Source organism: Myiozetetes cayanensis, unplaced genomic scaffold, assembly GCF_022539395.1.
Source record: "Myiozetetes cayanensis isolate MyiCay16 unplaced genomic scaffold, myiCay2020 scf1, whole genome shotgun sequence".
Lineage (NCBI taxonomy): Eukaryota > Metazoa > Chordata > Aves > Passeriformes > Tyrannidae > Myiozetetes > Myiozetetes cayanensis.
In genome coordinates, this window is record NW_026086604.1 from 32747848 (window position 1) to 32773431 (window position 25584).

The 25584-nt window shown below is 39.0% G+C and overlaps 1 protein-coding gene across 4 annotated transcripts in view; it reads right to left on the bottom strand.

Annotated features, from left to right (window-relative positions):
- The window catches only part of CUNH8orf34 (chromosome unknown C8orf34 homolog), a 165217-nt gene extending 144175 nt beyond the window's left edge, over positions 1–21042 (bottom strand). For all 4 annotated transcript variants that reach the window (XM_050318965.1, XM_050318975.1, XM_050318947.1 and 1 more), the window contains exon 1: positions 20779–21042. In XM_050318965.1, coding sequence (XP_050174922.1) covers positions 20779–20847 — 69 coding nt within the window. In that variant the 5' untranslated portion in view covers positions 20848–21042. The remainder of the gene's footprint in view (positions 1–20778) is intronic.
- Positions 21043–25584: the final 4542 nt, after the last annotated feature.

Here is a 25584-nt window from a genome sequence, read left to right on the forward strand (position 1 = left end):
TTTAGAAGTATATTTAAACATTATTCTTACTGCTTAAGTTAGGAGTCTGAAATTCTCAAATGAGAGTAGGAAGGTAAATACTACTTCTGCCAGAAAAGATAATTTTCTACAGAAATAAACGAAAATACCACCATCCTGTTTTTTGAAAATAGCCAGGATTCAAATCTTCTCAAGCAATTTAGAATTAAAAGTAGCAAAATCACATTCTAGATTATAAACAAAATGGACTTCGACATATTTCAAGTGTTCATAAAATGGTCACCACATCTCCCTATAAAACAAAGTACTCAACCCTAAGCAAATTTCCTTGTAAACACAATTCACATGCCTATACCATAATAGTTATTTCAAACTAACCATGGTAGAACAATGGTTGAGAGAAAACTTCTATGAGATTATTATGAGTCCTATTCAGTTTTCTTGTGAAAATATTCACACTTTTACCCGGAATTGACTGAAACATTTTCAACCAACTCTTTCTTTTATTTCACACCCTCAACACTACTCACTGCTGCCATTTCAGACAGTTGTGCAGCTAATTTAATATCACAAAACTGCAGTACACAACACGGAACACGATCCACAGAGAAAATACTTTGGACACAGAAGAAAAGAGAGAGTACAAAGCTGACATGGTAGCCCTGATACTATGGTGCAAATTGGCCTAAAAGTGGCACTGGTAGGGAAATCTACAGTAGAGACTAGTGACACAGGTAACATTTTCAGACCCAGACTACTACCTTTTGAAGTCTCAAAATGCTTTTTTAATGTCTCGAATCAGAGTAATAACTGATATACAAACTTTTGTATGTTACTAACATGTAAACTTTAGGTTCATACAATGAGAGTGAATAGTCTTTCTTAAATTTTCATCTACTAAATAGCTGTACCAATTCAATAACAGAAGACCAATTTCTGGGGCTATATTAATAACCAATTTTCAGGGAGACTCCGGAGAGCAGAATGGAAACAGCATACTCTTTCCACTACAAACCCCTTGCAAATCATACAGTCAGTTCCCTGGCTTGGATGAACTAGCCCTATTTGATATAATTCCAACTCATATATGTGAGAGTTTATAAAATATGCATCCTTGATCTTAGTTAGCAACCTAATTAGAAACCTTTTGCATGGACGAGGTCTGGTGGGCAACTCCAAAGTTTCACCGAGTAAGTTCGTGACAATTTATTCAACTCCACCACACACCTTATAGATATTACCTATAGTTAATATCTACTTGAACCTCTTGTTGTATCTTTTCACTTACTTATCCTTTGAGGGTTTTTCCCTCTTATCTTATTCTTAACATTTCAAATATATTTGTCCCAAATATATTACACCACTCCTGAGTTCACAAAATAGCTTCAAACACCTTTGGCTTTATTATTGAAATATTTCCTTTCTCCCATTCAAGTATCCCAGACATGAATGATGTCAGAAAGGAAGCCACTGCTACTATGTTACTCTAAAACATTAACTAATTCTCAGTAAAAGAAGAAAAGGTTAAAGGCATGCTCTCAGATATGCCAATCATGGCAAAAGTTATCTCATTTTTTTCTGTAGTTTTCAAATCACAAAGATTTTTCTCTGATAGCTTACAATTCCTTCTGTAGGTTTGTATCTCTGCATAACAATCTCAAGCTTGTGAAATTATGCCTACCGTATCATTATCTGAACTTAGCATGGATTTATCAAATGAGGGTAGTTCAGGTTATTGCAGAAACACTGTAAGGTTTCCCTGAAGCGGAATTCAGAAATCTTCCTCAGTTTTAATCCACTCTATCAACCACTGGAAATCTACCCTGAAGGCTATGCAATTCACAGTTCAGCCAAGAGAAAATGAAAACTGCTGGCCTGTAGGATTTACATCAAAAGGAATACTTATAGATAAAGGCTAGGAAAGACTATTACAACCTGGACTAAAATTACAGCCGTAAAACAACACTGACTGCACATCACTGCCTTACCTAAAAGCTAACTCAACAGGCTAGAGCTGATCTTTCTCTGATCAGTTGAAGCAATCTTATCCAATTTCAAGGTCTAAGGTGAAGTCACTTGTTCCACTGCATTCACTGATTCATTACTGCAACTGTTTAAAAAAAAATCTCATCATATTTCCAGTTTAAACTTCACTGACTTAGCTTAAACCTTCAGACACAATTTTTTATTTTCTGAGGGAGGGTAATGCAGCAGGTATTTTTGTGGCTACCCCTGGTAGGTTGACCCCAGCCAGCAGCCAAGAACCCACTAGCTACTTATTCATTCCCACCCACCACAGTAGGATGGGGGAGAGAATGGGAAGAGTAAAACCAAGAAAAATTCATAGGTCAAGATAAAGACAACTTAATAACGACAAGGAAGAGAAAAAAAAAAAAAACAAACAACAAAACCAAAAGTGAAAACAAAGAACAAGTGATGCCAAGGCAATCACTCAAGTCCTCAAGCAATGGCTGCTTCAGAAAATTTACTCCCCAGTTTTTATTGTCAAGCATGACATTATAGGGTAAGGAATATCTCTTTGCTCAGGTTGGGTCAGCTATCCCAGCTGTGTCCCCTCCCAGCCTCTCACCCACCCCAAATCTGTTTGCTGGTGGGCAGAGAGAGGAACAGAGAATGCCTTGACCCTGTGCAAGCACTGCTCAGCAACAGCTAAAAGACTAGTGTATCAACACTGTTTTGGTCACATCTCTGAAATACACCACCATACGGCCTGCTATGAAGAAAATCAACTCTACCCCAGCCAGACTCAATACAGTACCACTATAGTAATGGTTATTAAGTGTTTACGAGTGGTTATCAAGAGAAGGCCATATATGAAAAAAAAAATTGGTATACTAAGGGATTGACTCAGCAAAGCACTTAAGCTTAGGTATTTTGTATACAGTAGTAAAAAATGTAGAAGTAAATAATTATAAAGCCAGATAACAGGATTAAAACACTTTGATGAATTACATCACTGCTCTGTGACTGCAGAATTGCAAACATTTCATTCCTTCTGGGAGCCTACCCCAAAGAAAATAAGATCCTAGAATCTAACTAACTAGGCAAATGTTTTGAAGATTGATGAAAATTTTTTCAATAGTATCCCATGGAAAACTTGGAGAATACACATTTTCAAAATGTAAGCAGCAACCAACCACACTTCTCAGGTGCTCTTCTTTCTCCCCACAGCCCCCTTTCCCAACCACTTATTGCAGTAAAGTTAAAAAAATGTAAATACCTGTTTCCAAATTAGACCACATATTGAATATACTACTGATATATTACCAGAAGAAAAACTTATCAGAAATATGTGTTGCTCATTTATCATTTCTCATGCTTTTCTCCTAGTTCCATTTATCACAATTTATTTGTCAATTGCTTGAAGAAAGTTACCATAAAAGACGTGATTTCATATTTGCTCTTTTTTCCCCTCTTTCAGTTACAGTCTCATTATAAAATTTAAATGCACAATAGCAGAAGTATGACATTGATAAATTTCGTCTAGGAATTAAAAGTCTCATTTTCACTACTTAAAATCCCAGATTTCAATAGGTAATATTTCCAGCAGAAGACTGAGGACTTAAATCTGGAGTTATGCAGCAAGCAATTATTTAATGCAATGCTAATGAAAGTCCTAGTTCTATCTAAAGTCATAAGCAAGGTGGACACTTGCCCCAGCCATTTCCTGAAACACCCCCTAATCCCCCTGCTTGCTTCACTGCACTGTTAATTACAAGGTGTGCACTGGGGCTCTTTCCACCAACAGTGGCATGGCCTCAAAGAAAGCCCTGTCAAATTGGGGAAAAAAATCAAACAAACAAAAAACAACTTCAAAAAAGCTGAGGACTAAGCCGTAATCCAAAAAAATTCACAGTGCAAGTAAAGATTATTTTCTAATTGCTATGACTATCTCTGAAAAACTGCACAGTAACACCCGCTTTTACCTCTAGCTTGACACTTGAGACCCAGGTAATATTTCAGACATTGCTTTGTACTTTGGCATTTAGTACTATGGACAAGTTCATAGTATGTGGGGTTTCTAGATAGACACATAGTACTACCCATGCAGTGTTCAGACCTAACAACGTGACTAACAAATTCCAGACTCCACGGGAATTTCAGCAATTTGGTTTGTAACTAGATGCACATCATTTCTTGGATTGCATCCTCAATGATTTTTGCTTTGTTGGCCTTGTCTTAAAAGGGAGGTACTGAGCAATCCCATACCTGCAATCACAGAAGTATGAACATCAGGGAACCTTTTAAGTTAGCATCACTTTTACACAACAGAATCCCATACAGAGACCAAAGCCTTATTTTCAATGCAGCCTTGGCCTGATGCTCATTCCACAGTTTTAAGTCTGTTGCAGTATGGAGCATAGGCCTGAAAAGACCCCTGCCAGAAACAAGTCAGGGCATGTCAGAGCTAAGTTGGGACTGCTTAGACATTAAGGCTGTGCTGACCAAAAAGAAACAATAAGTCAAGTAGAACCGAGACAAGAAAAATTTGCAACTAGAGATAGGATGTAATCTGGTGGTGGGATTTAATTATACGATGTTTACAGTTAGGTAAATGGATTAATACTTGAATATAATCAAAGTGATATGTAAGTTTATGTTTGACTGCTGTGTCTCCTGTGAAATGTAAAACCAATCATGTAACCTTGCTTGGAAAATAGTATAAAAGATGCGTTCAAAATGTGGGTCTTTGGGTACCTGTCTTGGGACAGGAGTCCACAGGGACCCCGGGCCCTGAATAAAGCACCGCATAAACTGACACTCTGTGAGTTTGTGTTTGGATTACGGGCAGCAAGTCTGCCTTTGGAAAAGACCACTGGATGTCTTCCAGTGGTTCCACCAGTGCATGCAGCTAGCATGTAGCATAAACCACAGGATACTAGGCATGATGAAGCCGCAGAAAATCAGGCCCACATTAGCAGAAAAATTAAAATTCAAGCTATTATATGTATACATTAGCAGGTACTCTGCTCTGACAGCTTTTGGAACAAGACACTGTAGCTCTTGCATTATCTGTAAAAGGCAAATAAATATTACCTCTCCTGTGAAAAAAAGGAAACAAATAACTTTGAATTACTAGTGGATTGTATTTACTCAAGTTATAGAGGAAAACAAATATGAACAAAGAGGAGATGATATTTTAAAAATTTCTACTGCCCAGTGTGTGTAGCCAAAGTTAATAAATATTCTGCGTAAGTTCTCTGCATTAAATTTATTATAAAAATTGTTTTCATATTTTTTTAATCTTGACCAAGAACTTTTAAACTATTCATATGGAACTTCAAATAATAACCAGCAACTACAGTGACACAAAATGGAGAATGTGAGTTACCAGAGTCCAAGGCGGGGAAGTTCTAACACAGATTTAATTATCTTGACTTTAGTTGCCTACCCTGTTTGCTCAGGTAATGATCACTAAACAAATGCCAAAGAAACTAACAGATGCTCCCTCATTGTTAGAATTTACTTAAATCATGTCATTTGGAGATGTTCCTTTAGTACAGCAACTAAACAGCAGTTGGTAATATGCAGTCTAATTACAAGTTCTATTCATACACTTTGAATAGATTAATATCTATTCAGATACACATCTTAATTTCCTTTTATTTACCTGTGTGAGATTGACTTGGTCTCTTAAGACTTCATACCAATGTTGTAATCACCTTTTTAAATAGATCTAAATACTTAATATGCACCAATACAACAGAGGCTTCTGAACTGGAAAGGTCAGAATTTGTTGCCATAGAAAAATCTGGAAATTAATTTTCACCACAGCAAAATACAAAGAGTTATTTTATATCTGTAGAATTTATATTTTGCAGTTGTAGCTGAAACTCCTTAAACAAGATTAAGGAGTGTTTTTTATACAGTATTTTAAGAAGACGAAGTTATTTCACAAATAAGTGGTTGTTTGACTGATCTAAAGCTACTTGTATCCTCTTTTCCCCCCACAGGAAATGTCACACTGATTTGCTTGTCACAGGTAAAAAAACCATGCACAGCATCTTGTCAGAACAATCACCACTGCAGACTATCTGCAAGCTCTCAAACACTTTTGAGAACACTCAGTCTTGTTCAGTTTTGTTAAACACTTCTCATACTCTGCTTTTCTAACTGAAAGTGGAAAACTATAAAAATCTTTTTACTATTACAAGTAACACTTTTATATTAGCATTTATTTTAACCTGTGTTCATTTAGATGTAGATGAAGCTTTTTACTAATTAACACATACATTTGAACTTTGCCATTTGGAAAAAAAAGCAAGACCCACAATGAAATTAGAATGAAAAGAATTGGTCTCTTTAAATGCAAAAATACAGGAATCTTTTGCCATCAGTCCACAGATATAAAAAAAATTTGATTATTAGTGCATGAATTAAAAATATTCTAGTAAGTATCTAAATAACTAGATTAACTAATAAAAAAGAAATATTGACCAATTTGTTTCTATATTATACATCTTCCTGCATTTTGTGTACTACCACCTATTGAATTCTACCACATGATACTGGCAACTATTTTATTCCTAATAATGAATATCAGTGCACCTGAATCCCAGCCCCAACTGGGAAGACAACTTAATAATTTCAGTTCAACTGGAAACAAAATCCACCTCTGACAGGTTCCATACGGACTATTCATCATCCATCAGTTAAGCCAAAATTATTCGTATGATTTTCCTTGTCAGCCAGCAAGATGTCAGAGAAGCTTTAATGATATTTTTTTTTTCCTCCTTGATATTATTTTCAAAGTTCTAATAGATTCCTAAAATTCTTTGCCTTCATGGATAATCTCTTTATTTCAAGTCAAATTAAAACAGATACTTCTGCTGCTCAAGGCAAAGAAACTTCTGAGAATGATGACCCCATCATAGTCAGACTAAAAGAAAAACATTGAAGATTAGGTACACACACGAAAAAAGACATGCAGGTGTCCATTTTGATCTAAACAGTGCAGGCTTGAAGTATTCAAGTTTACAATGCAGCATGAACCATGAAGGATCAGGTACGAGAGACACAGTAGCAAAATTGCTAGGGGAAGGAAATGTTAACACTGAGTGTAGAGGTACCCGTGTTCTACATGTCTGAAGCCACTTTCTGGGGATCCCAAACTGCCTCCCAGTGGCACTACCAGGTTCATTGCTCTGTCAGAGCCCTGAGAAGTTATAGTTACTGTCTCTGTCTAAAAGTGGATCAGACTCGCAGAACAACCCCCAGGCTGCCATCTGGGATTCTCCTGAGAAGCAGGCCCTTCAAGTGTCAAGGTTTGAACACACAAAAATCTGTCAAGGCTGAGGTCTGAGCCCAGGAGATGACACAGCCTACTGAAGGTGAACAACGTGCTGCCCAGATGACTGCTCCTATAAAGCAAAACCTATTCTTGCAAAGCAGGCACCAAGGTTACCTGCTGAAAATGCATGCTCCAAGATCCCCTCCACAGATTTACTTGCTTACCTCATTTATTACTTTTGTGCTGCCTTGAAATAAGACTCAAAACTCTTCTGGCAGAAGTTCTTGTTTGCAATATGTCTACAATTTCTATTAATAGGGTACCTTTTCCTTGTTGCAGGCAGCAGGTGAAAATCCAATATAAAGATGGCAGAGGTTTTCAGAAGATAATTGATCTAACTACATATAGGAAGGATAACCTATTATGTTCCTTTTTCACATCTTGAAATGTGAAAAAGACAACCATATTCCCTAGAAGGCATGGAAAGAGATAAAAACGACAGACATAATTCCGTAGTATATGAAGAATAGCATGGATACCTAAGTAATATTTAGCTTTGTTCATTTAAGAAATGCTGTATTTTAATCCTGCAGTATGTAACATCAAAAATTCAATCTAAACACTTGTATCAGGACGGTTCTGAGTTATTTCCACATCCAAACATCAATTCCCTGTGCTGAAACACAACTACAACATACTGTATAGAACTGTAACTTAAATGTTCTTTTTTTCACCACCATCTAGCTACTAGAATCACAGAGCCAAAACATACCTTTAACCAGTGTACAATTGCAATTAAACAGATGTTGTTACAAATCACAGAGAAAGATTAGATCACTATCAGAAGAGAGAAAAGCCTCTCACTCTACTTCCATACTTCCAGAATTGGTGTTTTGCAAAGCATGTCCATTCCTCTGGAGAACCATGAGGAAGAACAGATCCCCATACAACTTCTGCACAGGAAGAGTCACTGGAAGACTCTTCAGAGGCTGAATGTCCTATAATCATGCTGAGGAAAGATAACTTCAGCAAAAGACAACTGATGAGCAGAAGTAAAAAAACAGTAAGTCTATTGAACTCTATGAGGAAAAACACTAAACTTTCTCGAGAATATACGATACATATTAGAGTACACCCAGGCACATGTTTAACAGAAGAGATGGTCTAATGTCAAATGCATAGCTCTAAACACTCAGCACTACACAGCTGCACCAACACCGCAGACAGTTTCAGGCTGGGGCTGTAACTGTCCCTGGACTAAAACAACACATAACTGGGTTTTGTCCTCTGCATTTTTAATTTGGACAAATTTCATGTTTCTTTTTCAAATCTCATTTCCTATGTTAATGAAAAAGCAGACTTTAAAGCAAAAAAAAAGCTATACCACAAATGCTTGAAAGTTTGGTTTATAATTGTTCATACAAACTTACTGTGGTTCATATTTATACCTATCACAGTAATCACACAGACCTTTAAAAACATATTCTGTAACACTTGTTCAGCCTGACTTTAAATTTGAATGTCATTATTTGAACAAGTTTTGTATAAAATATGAAAATAATGTTTAAGTAATGGATCAAACACAAAAATCATCTAGCTGGTGGGAAGCATAGAAAGCATTATGCTTTTCCACCAATATTTATACATATATATCATGTTACTGACATATATCAGGGTCATGGAATCTTTTGATATCATAGAAATCTAGAGGAAATACACCCAATGTTCCACTGAAAGTAGGACAAAGAGATGCTCTGAGAAAGGCTTCTTGTGGTACCTATTATTATAAGGACTTATGAGAATGGTGAGATCCCATTTTGTGTAATACTATAGTAAATTTTCAAATGCTTAAATATTAGACAAAACCACTGTATAACTACTCATGGAAAATACCATTCAAACATGTTTGTAGTACAACCAAGAGAGCGTGCAGGAGCTTAACAGACATGCAAACTATAATTTCCATCAAGCAATTAGGCCAAATGAGCAAGTTCAGTTAATCAACTCGCCACAAAAATCTTACTGGTGCTTTAACAAAATATTTCAAATTATCAGACTTAAAGGTTTAAAGGAGCTGTGTTTTTCAAGAAGAATTAAAAAAAATATATATTTCTACCCAGCCCTAAGTCGTACATTGCTGACAATCCCTATCCAAAAATGATGACTTTAAATTTTCCATTCTCAGACCTACTCACATCTGCTCATCAATGTGTTATTACGAAGAAATTTAAGGCAGTATACCTTTCATCCTGAGGACAAGCACAAAATATGATATATGAACACTTAAGCTAAAGTATAAGTGACCCACCTGCTGTTAATCCTATTTTTGACCTTTTTCTTTTCTACCTCTCAGTATAATACCAGAACTTATGGCTGAAAATGACATTCATTCAAATGCAGATTCATATGTAGACCTACTGGAAAAAAGGTGAACAAGGTATATAGTTTACCTTCGTGATTTGTCGCATAGATTGCTGTTTATTTGTTTTGTTAAAAACTTACTTGCATGTCCAAGTCCTTAAAAAATCCTCACCTAAGTAAGTAAAACCTAAGTAAAAATCTCTCTCACGCTAGTTTTAAATAGCAGTTGAAAATATCAATACCAAGCTGCAAAAAACGGTCTCTGAAATAGAAGATGTTGGACACTACTATTTGACCTGTGAGAGGCCAAGTGCATTGGTTACACAGGCTTAAGGCTGACATTAATCATATCATGCCCACAAATAAAGCAGGTCTGAGATAATGGGGACAGCTAAATAAATACTAGCTTACATAAGCAGGATACACTTTCCACTCTGTAAATTACAGATTAGCTAAATTACATATATGATGGTAATATGAAAGCCATTTTTATATAATGCAAAGCATAAGTATAAATTCAAAAACTATTATTGGTCTCTGTGTACCAAAAAAATAAGCTAATTAATATATTAAAAAAAAAATTGCGGGAAAAAAGAATACATTAAAAAATATGACTTCTAATAATTACATCCCATGAATTAACTTGGTGATATCACTTTCTAGCCCGAACAAAGTAACTTCAACACATATGTAAAACTGGTATATTCCTAAAAACTGACATTTGCACTTTGATTATCTTCTTCATGTCAATTGTTACTGCAGATTTAGTCACCATGCCCTCACTGACCTGCCAGAGACATGACCTGCAACATCCATGAGCTATCCTCTGGCTTAGATTTTCCAGACAAAGGACTGAAGGACTATATTTTACACGAAAGCTAGTGCCTTAAGTGGATATTTAAGGAAATATTACTGTACTAACAATTTAAAACTTTATATGGGTAGTAATGGTAATATTTAAGGACAAATAATTGAATTGTACATAGAACTGGAGTTAGGCCCATCAGTTCTCATCAGACACTTCTACCATCAAGACTGCAATGGTTTAGGCAACTAAAAATCACTTTATTTCTAGAAGCTGAGATCTGGGAAATTTTAGAAGATGTGACAGGTTTTTGAGTTGTAGAGCTACTTTTAATAACAGCCAAAGCATTATTAGCCTCATTTTCTTATGATTTTTATTTAGAAAACAATGCCTGTGAGTCACCAGTGTATGCTTTTGTTTGTTTCTGACACTGCAAAGTAACTTCCCAGCCTTGACAGCGATTGCCCTATTAAAGCTTCATGATGATTTGATTGTTGTTTATTTAATATTAGACTAAATCTGCCTAGTTTGGAGTGAGGGCCTTCCTCTTGTAAATCAGGGTCTCACCAACTGCAGCAGGGCTCCCTGTGGGAATGCAGTGTGATCATATGGATCATACTGCAGCCTTGAGACTTGTCTGTGCTCTGAACCACCACACTAAGCAGGAGAGAAGGGGGAGAAATCAATTTTGTTTTGATTGTGTGGCACCAATTAAAGGAATTAAAAGCACTACCAGACACTGAGGTAGCACAAAGATAGAACAGGAAGCAGAAGAACCATAATGAGCTCAGAGCCTTGCTGTGAAAACTCCTAAACCATGTGAAGACCATAGGACCCAGAGTGGTTTGCAGACTCTGTGCAGAAAAACAAGACAAAGAAAGGGGAAGCACAAGCACAGAATAATACATGATAATGCAGCAGGACAGCAGCAGCAGAAGTAGGAGCAGCAGCCAGATAACTGACTACCATTGCAGTATCTCAACTACTGTATGTTTTATTCCTTCTCCTGAACTCTTATCTTTTTCTTCAGTGTTTAAGTAAATATTAACTGGATCTTCATTTTGGCCAACTTCATTCTTCTAAGTTTTTTTTTATTATTATAGGGAAATATAGAATAAAATAAATTCTCTTGAGTTTCTTATTTACCTTTGCTCCTTTTTCTCCCCTGCTTTTTCTTTCAGGTATTCCTCCTTCACAGATTAAATCTGTTACTACAGCAACTTAGTCTTCTATTTGTGTTTATCTCCTCTTTGTTCCATATTAGTAAGTCTCCATCCACTCTTTGTCTCCAAATAGCTTCACTATCTCACACTTTGTAATAGACTGCAGGTATTACTATCTAATAGCTTTTTTCTGAACCATGGCACACTTCGCAGGAGCTCTGAAACACCTTTTTATTTTTTTCCTGGAGGCTCTACATCATGCAAAAGTATGTGTCTAAAAAAGATACTCAGTGAGTTGCAGCCTGTCATTTTTCTAAGGTTAATCTTGAGAAGAGTTCATCCTCAGCACAATTACAGGTGGTGGTTCATAACGGCACACCCACTTGCATCTGCAAACCTTGGTTTTCTCCTCAGTTTGTGTTTTCTTGGACACCTCTGCTTTGTCTTCATTAGGTAGGAAGGATGAGATTCTTCAAACTGCTTCAGAAGATGAATTTCCAGGTCACGTTGAGTGTAGTGCATTGAGTGTTTCACACCAAACTGCCATGGACACGTGCAGTTAATACAATGTGTCTGAACAGGAACACACAACACCTGCTGCACTTATACAGGATCTCTGTCCAGCACACATGGAATTATCAGGTGTGTCCCAATGTTTCAGAGTGTCTATATGCATTACCTAGCACATGCACATATACACATTTCAGTCTGAGAAATCCCAGTACACCCAGTCAGAAATCAGAAATCTTATCCCATCTCTCTCTTTTCTTCTGCTTTAAAAGAAACTGTATCCTTATTCACACAAGTGCCCCCCAATTCCACCTCTACAAAACTACCACAGAATCTGTTTCATAAACTTTTTTGCTTCCAAAATGCCCTGTGCAGAATTGCTTCCACAGGTTCTCTTCAAAGGTCAACTCCAGCTGAAACTACCCTTCCTTTTCAGTTCTTTGAATCATCTCCCATGTCTCCAGAAGAGACTGTTTCCACTTACTTAGGCTTCTAGGACAAATTCTGTTATCAACAATACAGAACAGCTTTTCTGCACTAGTGTACCGAAACTTATCATTCAGAATTCCTTTTTTTTTTGAGATAGAGACCTGACCAGAGAAACATTTCACAATCATCAGTTTACTTATTCACTCATACAAATGTCAGCAGAGGTACAATGCCTTGTCCAATTGGAATGTAACTCCTTCTTGATGAAGGAGATCATGGCACAGCAACTAGTGTTAATAGTAGTGCTAAGTACTTTAACTCCCCGACAAATCTATGCCCAAGCACTATAGACAAGAACAAGTACTAGAAATATGACTCAGGCACTGCAAAACATGCATATTCTTTAGATGACTAGAAGTTATATTTTCTCATATTTGTCCTGTGATTCTCACTCTTTGGTTATACTCTTAGCAACTACAAGCACTAGGACCTTCTCTTAGAAAAAGAAAGTACAGATGCCAGGTAACCATTTGACTGAAGATTATAAGAAGAAAAATAGAAAAGAAAAAGAACGTGTTGGCAATGTAGCATTAATCTTTGTCATCACACCCTCTTCCCATTCTCACTTTCAGGCTCAGTGTATTCATATGGTCTGTTTCTTTCCAATTCATTCAGCCATCCTCCCTAATTATTCAATTCCCTCTTCTGCTCCTTCACAGAATCGACTGGGCTGGGCTCTGTGACATTCTCCCAACCTGGGGAGAATTGCACCTCTAAAAGCCAAGATCCAGATGAAGCTAACTTAAGCTCATAAGCTTTACAGATCACTTATGCCCATTTAGCAACTTGCTACTGGAGAAAAACACAGTTGTGCTTCCCTCCTTCCCCTCACTCTCTGGTCACGTACATTTTCTGTCCCAAGTCACTGCCCATGCTCCTTATCAGATCACATAATGACCCACTGAGCTCAGCCAACTGAACATTTTTCACTTCTTTGTAGACTTCATTTTCTTCTATTTCATATTCCGAAACCGGATAACTGTAGTATGACACAACTACCAGTTCTGGAACAAGGACAGCAGGAATGGGCAGCCAGCAATGAAGACAAACAGGACCTGCAGCAACTGGCTATTAAATCAGCCTCACAGCCTGCAGTTCTGAGCACTAAACTATCAGAGTGTCTGAAATAAAACAGACTATGAAAGGTGGAAAGATCCATTTAAAAAGGCTCCAACACAGCTGAAAGACCTCATCATTCCTGCCCCAGAAAACAGCTCCTCCAGAAGCCAACAAAAGAGTTTGATAAGTATATTGTACCAGTCACTATAGAGAAATCTGGGGCATGAATACATTAATTTCATTCATTGAATATTGCGGGGAGATGGGAAATGAGGAAAGAGAAAGGATGGTTCATGTAAATACACAGTAAGAAGCTAACAGTTTTCACTCTCTGTATGGACTGAAATTTTATAAGGCAAAATAGCCTTCTTCTTATGAAGGGTGAGCAAGTTCACATGCATTCCTCATTTTGTATGGGTGTTTCTCATAACTGTAACCAGAGGAGCATCATAGCTACAGCCAAATGACTGCCTGAACACTTAAGAGACGGAACTAGAAATAAATATTGAATGAAACTGAGTAGCCAAAGGAGAGATTAACACAGCACAGTATATGGCACCTGACATAAAAGTTAAGGCTGTCAAAAATGTGTCTGTTACAAGCTTGTTGAAAGAATATTACCATCTATACATCTATAAGGGTTGGACTTGATGATCTTGAAGGTCTCTTCCAACCCAGTTAATTCTATGATTCTATGACAGCATAGATGTTGGGTTGTCTTGGCAAAGGCATAGGTGTGCATTTCAAGTGATCATGCTCTTTACCTGTGTCCTAGGATTAAACTCATGAATCCTTGTTTCTCCTATGAAATGAGTACTGCTTTTCATCACCTTCAGTAAAGTTTGAAACAATACACTGCCTTAGGCAGGAGGCCAACAATTGTTTGCCAACAATTCTATTTGAAAATAATGTTGCTTTCAGCTGGTTTTTAACCACTTCTCATGGTTTCAGCCAGAGAAGCATCTTAACACAGAAGACGTCATACTTCACAGCTAGTATGACATTTCTTAGGAGAACAAGAAAGTGTGCAAGGGAGATAATACAGAATACAGGAAACAACACCTAATTTCCATCTGAATTATACAGACATAAAAGTGCTTGGGTAGTCTTTGTTCCAAAAGTTGGTGAACAAAGAAATACCTGAAGCCACCTCTCTAGTCCAGAGGTAACAAAGTATCTCCATCACCCCTCACTCATACAAAAGCAGGTTTCCCAAAAAATTTAAACATTCCAAGATTTAAAAAAATAGTAAATAGAAATCACTACAAAAAACAAACAATCACTAGAAAATTGAGAATGAGAAATTATTGGTCCCCACTTCTTAATTTGCATGAACAAGAGAGAAAATGGAAAGTACCAAGTGGGAAGAAAAAACATTGGGGAAAAAAAAAGGAAAGAGTATTGATTAGACCTTCAAAATTTGAGGCAAACTGTAAAAGAACATGATGTTGATACGCTCTTAAAAATTATGTTTCTAACTCAATTTTTAAACACCACCATTTACAAAGTAACATTTCTAAAAGAAGCTAACATTAATAATAGTTGTCTTGCTAGGTATGTTTGTCAAAATAAAGAAGCTAACTAAGAAGCCCACTTTCTGCAGAACAGTAAAACATGCTTCCTCATTCAGGAACAACATTCTTTTCCTAAACCCATATTCCAGAGGAGAGTAGAACTGAGTTCCTCAACCACAAGGAAATTTCTGACAACTGTTGCATCTTGTTGGTCACCACAAAAGCCAAGTAAAAAGCATAAAGCCATTGCTCATGGAACTGTTTGTCAGTGGAGAAGTGTGTGTCCATAGTTTTAATTAGGGGCTTTTTTTCACTTATTTTCCCTTAAAGACAACTTTACCAAGGCAACTATCAGAATGTAAAGTGAATTCTCAAAAAAGCAAAGGACATGTCTACACCAATTTTTCCATTTGGCTTTCATTCCCCTTAAGTAGGTCTTTTACTTAAGCGCACATCAAGGCTACCACAAAGCCCTACTGTAGCAGGTAACAACAAAAATTAGAACTTGAACATGATTCCCTACCCCACACTGTGTAACACTACAGCATTTCTAGATCACTGATGGTTTTCACAAATCCCTTGTAAAACAGCTACTGGCTGCCCAGGGACTGCAAAGCTGAAACAATGTCACTGTGTAATCAGCTAGCACCTAAAATCATGCTTATGATGTATAAGTACTGAAAAACTCAGCCTACCAAAGGCTCCACTAGTGGCTTGAAATTAAATGCTTCTGTAAGTAAGTCTGTATCATCCAGAATACAGACTCTTTCATACTAGCAACAGAATCTAACCATTTAAGTATGACGCCAAAATAAAATACAATATTATCTGAGCAAGATCAACAGAAAACAATTATTTGAGGGCATCTCTATCATTCACATTGTAGATATTGCAGTTTAAAATTTAATTTGATACTGTGAGAAATCTTAAAGTGGTAAATAAGACATTCAAGTTGACTATGTCTACATTTGTGTATTTAAGAACCAAGGGTAAACGTTTCTTCAAAAGACAGTCCAATATCCAAAATTCATTCCCAAATTTTGACTAAGTCAGTCACAACATGCACTATACTGTTTATTACCAAATAGGTTAAGGTTTAAGTCAGAAGCATAGATACTTTACTTAAATAATGGAAGCCAGTGCATAATATACACCAATAATGCTATCTCATTTAGGAAAAAAAAAACAGAACACAAATTAAAAAAAATATAAAATTTTATTATATTTGTTTCAGTCATTTTTTTCTGCTAAATGAGAAAAACTAAGGGTGGTATTATGAACATAGCCTTCATGTTGTTTGAAATATAAATTACAGTTCTAACCCTATATTACTTGGAGAAAAAAATCTCGGGTAACCAGGGGTTTGACATGTTTATTTTGAGAAGAGTTATTTTGGGTTTTTGTAACTGAAAGGAACCACAGTTCTCTGGTTTGCATAACAACAGTGTACCTGCTGGATGCTTTTCAGCTGCAGTTCTAGAAATAAAAAAATTCTGAAACACTAATTTTATCTCACAGTTCTTGAAGATTTATTGCAATCTGTTCCTAAGAGTGCTGATCCAGCTTTCAAATTCACAGAAACTGTCAGGTTGCCCAAATAAGAACACAACTGGATGCTAAAGAGATACGATCATACAGAAGACTAGATGTATGATACAGCTAGCAGGATTGTTCATTGAGATTATTAGCACACAAAAAGAATTTGTTGGATTGGATGCTTGAAACACAAAGTGGGTCAATACTTCACTCAGACAGAAATGAGTGGGTGCTGATTCTGAATATTCTGTCCCAGCCAATTTTAGGCACACACCTCCTGTTCACATTTCAGAAAGATGGAAAAAAAAAACAGCAGTGAAGTTTCATCACAGAAATAATTCATATTTAGAATTCATGTTACATTCCAAGTTAAGGTGAAAAAAAAAGAATCTAAAAAAAAATCAGGTAGTGCTATGCTACATGTTACCACAAAAATCCCAGAACAGAGGCGTTTCTAAAGGGCATTCCTCAAATCCAAACTTGTTGTCTAGCCACAGTATTCTCAGATGCCAATAATCTCTTACAGAAAGATGTCTAAGATTTCAAAAGCAAATGGAAAAAAATCCTCCCCACAACACACAAAAGCTACACAGAACAGAATAAGGCAGCTCATGAAACCTGACAGAATTTAAGGGGTTAACTTCAGATCTTACCGTCACCACTAACAACACCTGCAATGCCCTGGGGCATTTAGAAGTTGGCATATAGGTTCACAGGAATTTTACCTGCAAAAACCTGAGACACCTGAAAGATGAAATGGGAGAGACATAACACTTTTGAAAAGCCATGACTTACGGACCTACGTTCAGTGGGGGAAAATGACGTGGAAGCAACAAAGTTGTTTAAAATCTATCTTAAATCTCAAAATCGACAGTCTTAGATATATACACTAATTCCCACCCACCTTCCTTCCCACCTCTAACCCATAAACTAGAATTTAACGAGTAAAAATGTTTGGAATGAAGTGAATCTGTATGTTACCATTCATAGCTGAGTGGATAGGGCTTCCTACTATCTGCTAGCAGGTACTGGTAGTCAGTATAAGACCAATGCCTGCTGAGTCAGCCCAAGCTCATTAGTTCTTTCTCCAGGAGCTTATTCCTCACTTTTCTTTACAGAGATGGAAACAACTTTTCAAGCAAGGAAGGGCCTAAGGTCTTTCTGTATCTCAAGTGTCAGCACTTCTCTTGAACACTACTCTTTTACACAAATTAGAAGGATAATTCAAGTGCCACACCATACAAAACTTCAGCAAAGACGTTCTTAAATCGATACTGCTGGTTAATGAAGTACAAGAAGCCCTAACCACAGTAACAGAGGGCCACAAATACAGGACAGAACAGAAAAAACAGACACTACCAGCATAACTGCAAGCAACTGGAACAGAATGACCAACTAGCAAAGAGCAGCAACTACTGTTCTTGACTGTAATGCAGGGTAATCGTACTTTATCTTCAATAAACCACCAGCTTCCATCCGTCAGTTCACTGTGCCTGTTCAGTTGCCTAAAATCCATGGTGTAAAGTCCTCCTGATCACTGATCCTTCATTACACAAGTATGAAATACGATCTATTTATGCATCACCATCTCTGTCTTCATCTCAGGAAGCCTGTAGGTTCACTACCCACATTCTTCTTTCCTGTGACTGCCCCCAATTAACCAATACTATTTTTTGCACTTCCTAAAATGTTGACTTGAGGCATATATTGAGCAACTGCAGTCACAACCTGCTCAGCAAATAACACTGCAGAAAATTGAATCCAAGACTGCTCTGTTCTGACTTGGTATTAGAAAATTAGTACTCACAGAAAAAAAAGACAGCTGTCATCCATGACAAGTGATGATTAATTAGCATCAAAACTAGAAGTGGTATAAGAAAATGCTAGCTGTTCCTGAATGAAAGAGGAAGCACAGGTCTCTTTTCTCAATGTGTCAGAACTTTTAGACACATGAAAAAATGATGTGTTAGTGAATATATCTGACTGTGAACACATGGTATTCTTGAAACACCACAATGAATATATAATAGGAATACTAGTATAGAGTACAAGCTTCATCCCATGCATAGCCTTTGATCAATTCCCATCAACTTCAAATACATGGCTTCCCCTTACTAAGATCAAGCGTATCTACAATAAACTGTTGCAATCAAAAAGTATATCACCAAGTGAAATATGTAAGTAGATTTTGAATAGCTAATCAGGAAGTGGAGGAGATAAGAATTACAATCCTCTCCCTCCCAGTGTTATGGATTAAAATAACTGTAAACAACTACAGGAATACTACACCCCTGTATCTTGAAACCACTCACTAGTATTCAGGTGTAAGTGGATTTCCCCCCCCAAAAAAAATCTTCCTGGTATACAGGAGTACACTAACAAGCTGTAGACAGCCTGCAAGGTTATGCAAAGAGCCTTTTACAGATTCTTTCTATCAAAATGAAATCCCTACATTATAGTGATGAGTGAAATATGTAGTGAAACATGAAATGCTGTAGCAAATACGACTTCATCTTTCCCTCCACTATTGATAACTAAAGCATCCTACAAGGATCTAAACAGGAGAGATGAGCATCTTATACTGAGAAACTAGGTTAAAACACAGGGACTCAGAACAGTGATGTCAAGTAGTTTGTTTGAATTTTAATGAGTAAACCAACGGGTTAAGGAAATTTTGAAGAAAAGGAGTTGTCAAGGGCCTAACTCCTCAATAACCCCAAAGCATTTAATTTCCATTGAGATATACAAGAGTCTATTACATATTGTTGTGGTTTCACCCAGCTGGCAGCCAAGCACCTAGCAACTCTGCTGATTGAACAGTCTTTATTCAGAAACTGAACCACACAAATGGTTCAGTTTTTATGAATTCCTTAACTAGAAAAATCATCTGCTGTTCCCCAGTACCCAGTTACTGTTCCATCAAACGGAGCTTTATTTATTGCAAAATAAAAGCACCTAACACCTCTGACACTAAGCCAACACAGTCTGTTCCAACAGCCTCAGCGCATAGAAAATATAAAAACATTAACGAACAGTTTTCTAACAAAATTTGAACCTTTTTTATGGGCATTGGCAAATGTTACCCAAAATATACACTGAGGACAAGGCATCCACCACATCTGAATAAAAGAGATTTCATGTATAGTAAGCTTGATTGAGAACAAGTTAAATACTGAAAAAGGGAGACTTGTGCCTTAGGATAATACTGCCAGAGTATAATATATGTGCATTTAGATGTGAAAACTGCATGAGAAACAGGATGATAAAATGGTAATAATTGTGATTGCTCTAGTACCCTTTCAAATTCTAAGTATTCACAGTTTATGCACTGAAATAGCAAAATATGCACATATGTGCATCTACAAATCCAAGCAAGTGCATCGTTGTAAGAAAACAGAAAATCTATAGCAAAAATACGGTTCCCAAGTGTATGACTGCACACAAAAATTTCAGAAAACACCATTGACACAGACTTTTCGCAGGACAGAGTTCTTCCCGAGGGCCCGGTCTACAGGGTGGGTTTCCCGGTGGGGTGGCATCCACCTCTCCCTCACTGCTAGCCGGTCAGGGAGGGGCAGCGCCTCGGGGCTCGCCCAGTCCCCGCTGCTCAGCGCTGCCGCCCTGGAGACGGGGGGTTTGGAAGCGCCTCCTCCCCCCGGCCGAGCGGGGCGGGTGCGGGGTACGCGGCTCCGCGGCCGCCGAGGAGAGGCCAGGCGGACAGCGCCGACGGGGCGCCCCCGGGGACTGGGGCCGCGGGTGGGAGGGCGAAGGGGCACCTGTTTCAGGATCCGCGCGGGATCGTGCGGAGCAGAGGGCGGCGCGTCCGTGGCGGGGCGAAAAAGCGGGGCACATCCGCGGGATAGCCGGGAAGGGAGGGCTGCGCGATACTCCGGCACTCGGAGGGGCGTGGAAGAGGGACACGAGGGTACACGCGTGGTGCGGGGTGGCAGGGCAGGGCAAAGGGTGCCGGCACTGCCGAAGCAGCGCCTCAAACTCATCCTCGCCCCTGCGTTCACCTGGGCTGCGCGGGGAGCCGCGGCCATCGCGGGGACTCCCCCGCCCGCACCGCTGCCCGCCGCGGAGGAGCCGGCCGGCAAGAGCGCACCTTACCTCGAAGAGGGGACCGATCTTATTCTTCTCCAGGTAGGCTTGGATCCTGGTCTGCTGGTGAGACGCCATGAAGAGCTCCGGAGGCGGGGGCTCGAGCTCCGCTCCCCCGGCGGCGGCTGCAGTCCCTCCGGCTGCTGGCGGCTCGCTCCCCCGCCGCCCAAGGGCTGCCACGGCGGGAGCGGGCGGAGGCGCTGCGAAAGTCCCCGGGACGGAGCTAACTCAGGTAACCGGGGGCGGGGGGGAGCCGGGTGCCAGTCGCCCTCTCAGCTAGGCGCGGGGCTCGCTGCTCTCTCAAGGAGCAGCGGGCGGGCGCTGCCTGGAGCAGAGCATGGTGCAGGGAGGAGAGGCGCTGCAAAGGCGGCCCCCGAGCCCGAGCCGCTCCGCGCTGCGTGTGTCTGTCAGTCCGTCTCTGTCTGTGTGTCTTTGCCAGGCAGCGCCTTGGTTACGGGAGCGGCCGCGGCTGGCGCTGCCGCCCTCGCCACAGCGCCGCTCCCGGAGCCAAGAGCCGGGGGCTCCCGTCAGCTCCGCGGCCGCCGGCGCCCGTTCACGCCCGGGCTCGGCGCACAAAAGGCGGGAGCGAGCGAAGGGGGAGGAGAGCGGGCGGGAGGCGGGAGCTGCTCTGCCTCCTTCTCTCCGCCGCCGCTCCCCTGCCCTCCCGGGGATGGGCTTGCCTCCCGGCGGGGCCGTGTTCCCCTGCTCCGCGGGCGCTACCTGCGCCCTGGCGTTTTGCGGGGACCCCACCTGGCTCCAGTCCCCGGTCGGGCCGCCCGGCGTGAGCGACCTGAGCGGCACACGAAAACTTCGGCTGGTGGAGGGTCGCGGAGAAGTGAAACGGCTGACAACAGGGAATGGAGTTGCAGGGACTACAGCCAGCACTTTTCCTTAATTTTTGTTTAAATTGTTTTTAAATCTTAAAGTGCTACCTTTCTTGTGATGCCAATGAAATTCACAACTAGCGACAATGGGCATCTTGATGCAATAACTGGAGTGGCTATGCAGGTATATCCTGGTCACAGGTTGTGTTGAGTTCCTGCAAGCAGCCAAGGGCTCTCGACCAAAACCCCATGGAGCAAATGAGAAATTTTCAGCTGGCTTCAGGGAGTAGTGAGTTAATGAGTACATCAAAGAAACAGTATTTATTCTTTCTCCACTTCAAACGAGTATCCCACCATTTCTACAAGCAGGGTCCTAACCAGCTTTTTTTTTTTTCTGTCTCTATTTAGAGAAGAACAAGCAAATGATGCTTCTTGGGATTTGACATTTCCATTTGTCTTCAATAACTAATTCTGCTGTACCAGCATTCACCTGCTTTTTGAAAAAAGATACACCTTATTTTTTCATAAGGATTGTTTTAAAGACACAAAACAGCTTTGAAGAATATTGGGAACATTCAACACATCTGCTGAATCAGGCTGCCTGCTCCCAGTCAGAAGTCAGAAGATCGTGAGTTCCACTCCCATTGCCACTGACTGTTGTTTGACTTCAAAGTCCTCCTTGCTGACCTAAACCTCATGCCTCTACCTAGAAGGAGGTCAGATGTAAGTGTATTATAGTTTGCAGCACACCTTGTAGAGTAAGCAATAGCTTGTAGAATTCTTTAGTGGTTTTGCTAGAACTTGTTCATCCCAGTCTTGGTGAGGCAAAGTGTTTGTTTCCATAGTAGTCACTTAAAAACAGCACTTTTAAAAAAAATTTGGATTCTTTATATGCTGGTAGTCTTCTAAAATTCATATTAGCTCAGAGTTTTAGAATATCATCTTCAGCAAAGTACTGCTGCTTTGCCTGTTGTCTCTTAAATAATATGGTGCTAAGCTAGTTTAGTCAGCCTAATGAGGATCTTACAATCAAAAGTGTAATTACCAGTGATGCAGGTTCTCTGTAGTGGCTCTAATGATTCCCATCAGATGAGGATGTTTGTAAAATTTTGCAAATCTCACCAGAACCTCAACTGCTCCAACAGATAAAAGCCTCCCACGTTGCAAAATTATGCTTCCCTCCCATGATCCAAAAATGGGAATATATATTTCTATAGACCTCCACAGCCCGACTTCTCAAAGCAGCAGCACATGATGGGACCTGACTGCACCAGGACCTGCAAACTCACTGCTCTGTGTAGACCAGGAAGAAGACTGAAGGAAAGAACCCCCACTATCAGCAATATGAATAGAAAAGAGAACTTATTAAAGGAGGTTTTAAAGATAGCATAACTGTCTGTGATTGCTAAGTGCACTTAGCTAGATCCTAATCTCTCACTATTAAAAACTCAGAGTCTGGGGGTTTTTTGTAGGTGTGGTTTTTTTGTTCTCCCACTGAATCACAGAGTGGTTGAGGTTGGAAGGGTTTGGTCCCAGCCCCCTGTTACACTAAGGTCACCTAAAGCTGGTTGCCCAGCACTATTTCCAGGTGGCTTTTGAGTATCTACCAAGGATGCTGGACTTTTCTGGTATCTGTAGTAGGTTTTGCTTGCTGTTTCCCTAGATCATCTTTTCTATCTCTTAATTCTCATCCAGACATATAATCTAGATTTTCCAGTGGGCTTAGGAAACACACTATCAGTCCTAGTGTGGCTGGGAAAGCTTCCATGGCCAAATGCTAAATTAGCTTTTTTAATGGACACATCTTGTAATCCCCAGAGTTCCTATAACTCTTAACTAACAGGTTATCCTTTGATATGGATTAGTCACCTTAGGGAGAATGAACACGGACAGTTCCTTACCTAGACCTTCATGCTGCTGTTTCCTAGTTGAAGGTCTCCAGCAGCTCTGTGAGACTGCTGAAGTATGGGAGTACAGCGGGTCTCCTGCAGAGAACGTAGGCTGAGTGACATGATGTAATAGGAAAAGGAACTTCACTGTTAGCAATTTTTTCTCTTTTTCCCAGGAAAACACAACAACTGTTGCTAGATTTAAGACAAGCCACACACTCAGATAGCAGTCAATAAATGCCTGTGATTTGCAAATAAGCACAGAGAGCTGGGCACGTCCTTTCTGTCCTCTCACTTGTTAGGAGAAAAAAAAATTAAAAATTTAATGAAGGTATTCTAAGTTTTTAAAATTGGTATTAATACAATTTTTTAAAATTGACTTTCATCTTAATATTGAAGCAAAAAATCTCTTGGGTTAAAATTACTGTTTTGGACATGTCTGAATTTATATTACATGTAGCAATCTTTTTGTATGAGAAACTGAACACTAAATTACTTTACAACCTAAGTAATAAAATATAATCTCTTTATTGTGCTTGGCTATGTACCTTGTTTAATTTCGTAGATATTTTTCTTTAAAGAACAGTATACACTATTCACATCTACATAACACTCAGCACTGAACTATAAGAACTGAAATGACTGCAAGAATTTTCACACAGGCATCAAAAACTGAAAAGTGTCCCAACTTTAAAATATATTCACCACACAAAGTAAAAACCATAAGATTCCCAAAAATCAAGGAGAAAGAGAAAAAAAGAGTAGAGCTAATTTCAAGATGCTTGTGACCATTCTTTTCTTATCCTGTGTCCGTGCCTGTGATATTTGAGCTTTGTGCTTCTTATCATCATATGTTGGTGGGTTTCTCAGCCTCCACTCTTCTCATCAAGAAAAGAGTGTGCATGTTTTGGTAGGTTGTTTGTGGTGTGATTTCGTTCAAGGACTTCATAAAAGTAGGGACCCATTCATTCCATAGTATTCTATAATTTCAGTCCTATCATCCATTTTTCAGGAATCAGATTGCTGCAGTTCCAGTGCTGAGCACTGAATTTTTGAGGTTACAGTCACTTGCAGTACACATTCATCATTGTCAGAGTTAAGTTACCCAGGCTTTACGTGCAAAGAAGGTGTTCTTCAGGAGACAGAGCTGCCACTGCCTAACAGAAAACAAAACTGATGACTTGGCTGTCTGTAAAGGTACTCCATGGGTCACATATACCCAGTGCCAAGTCAACAATTCTTTCCATTCTGGTTAATATTTGATCTATACGCTCTGTAGGAAGTTTATTTTTTGAGATGGCATCTGGAATGCAATAGAGACATTAAGATCTAAGAGAAATATAGTGGCAATATATGAATTTATTGCAGACCTTTAAATGGTTTTCTAGCTCCTGTTAAGTGCTTTATGTTTCAGCTGTCAAAAATCATCAGAAATTCCTTAAAGAACCTTTCAAAAACAATTCCAGAAAAATGAACAAATAGCAGGCACATTAAAAGAGGTAGTATTCATCAGAAACTGGTGATGTTTTCTTTATAAAGCTTTCAGTTTTGTCAATGTTTCCTTTCATGTCATAACTTTATAACAAAGAATTCTTCTTCCATTACTGTGGTCATTTCTACTGAGTTTTATATTCTATCCAAAGTCATTATCTGCTTCACAAAGAGGTAGGAGTCGTTAGTCAACAGCTGACTAAATGTAGTTCTTAAAGGCTGCTTGTACTTTAAAAAAAATGCAACTGAAGTTACCTTCAGGAGACTAAATTCTATGAGTTCCTGCACTTTATAAATGAGGCATTATTTTTTTTTATTGCTAAGGTGTAGCCTTGGAACATTACAAACCCCTGTTGTAAAATTTTCTAAAACAGCAAGCGCTCGTGCACACACACTGGCTAAATATTGCAGTGCTTCGAGCTGTTTAAAATAATGAAGGTCTAACAGTTCCTGACCTAGAAATCTGTCATCTAGCTTTTTTATTTAGTATTCCTCTAAAAATGGACCTGCTCAGACGGCATGTTTTCAAAAGAAATTGAAACATCTTAGTATATGATACTGAAACATCCAATTTATGTTTTATCCCATATCAGATTAACTGACAGAACTGA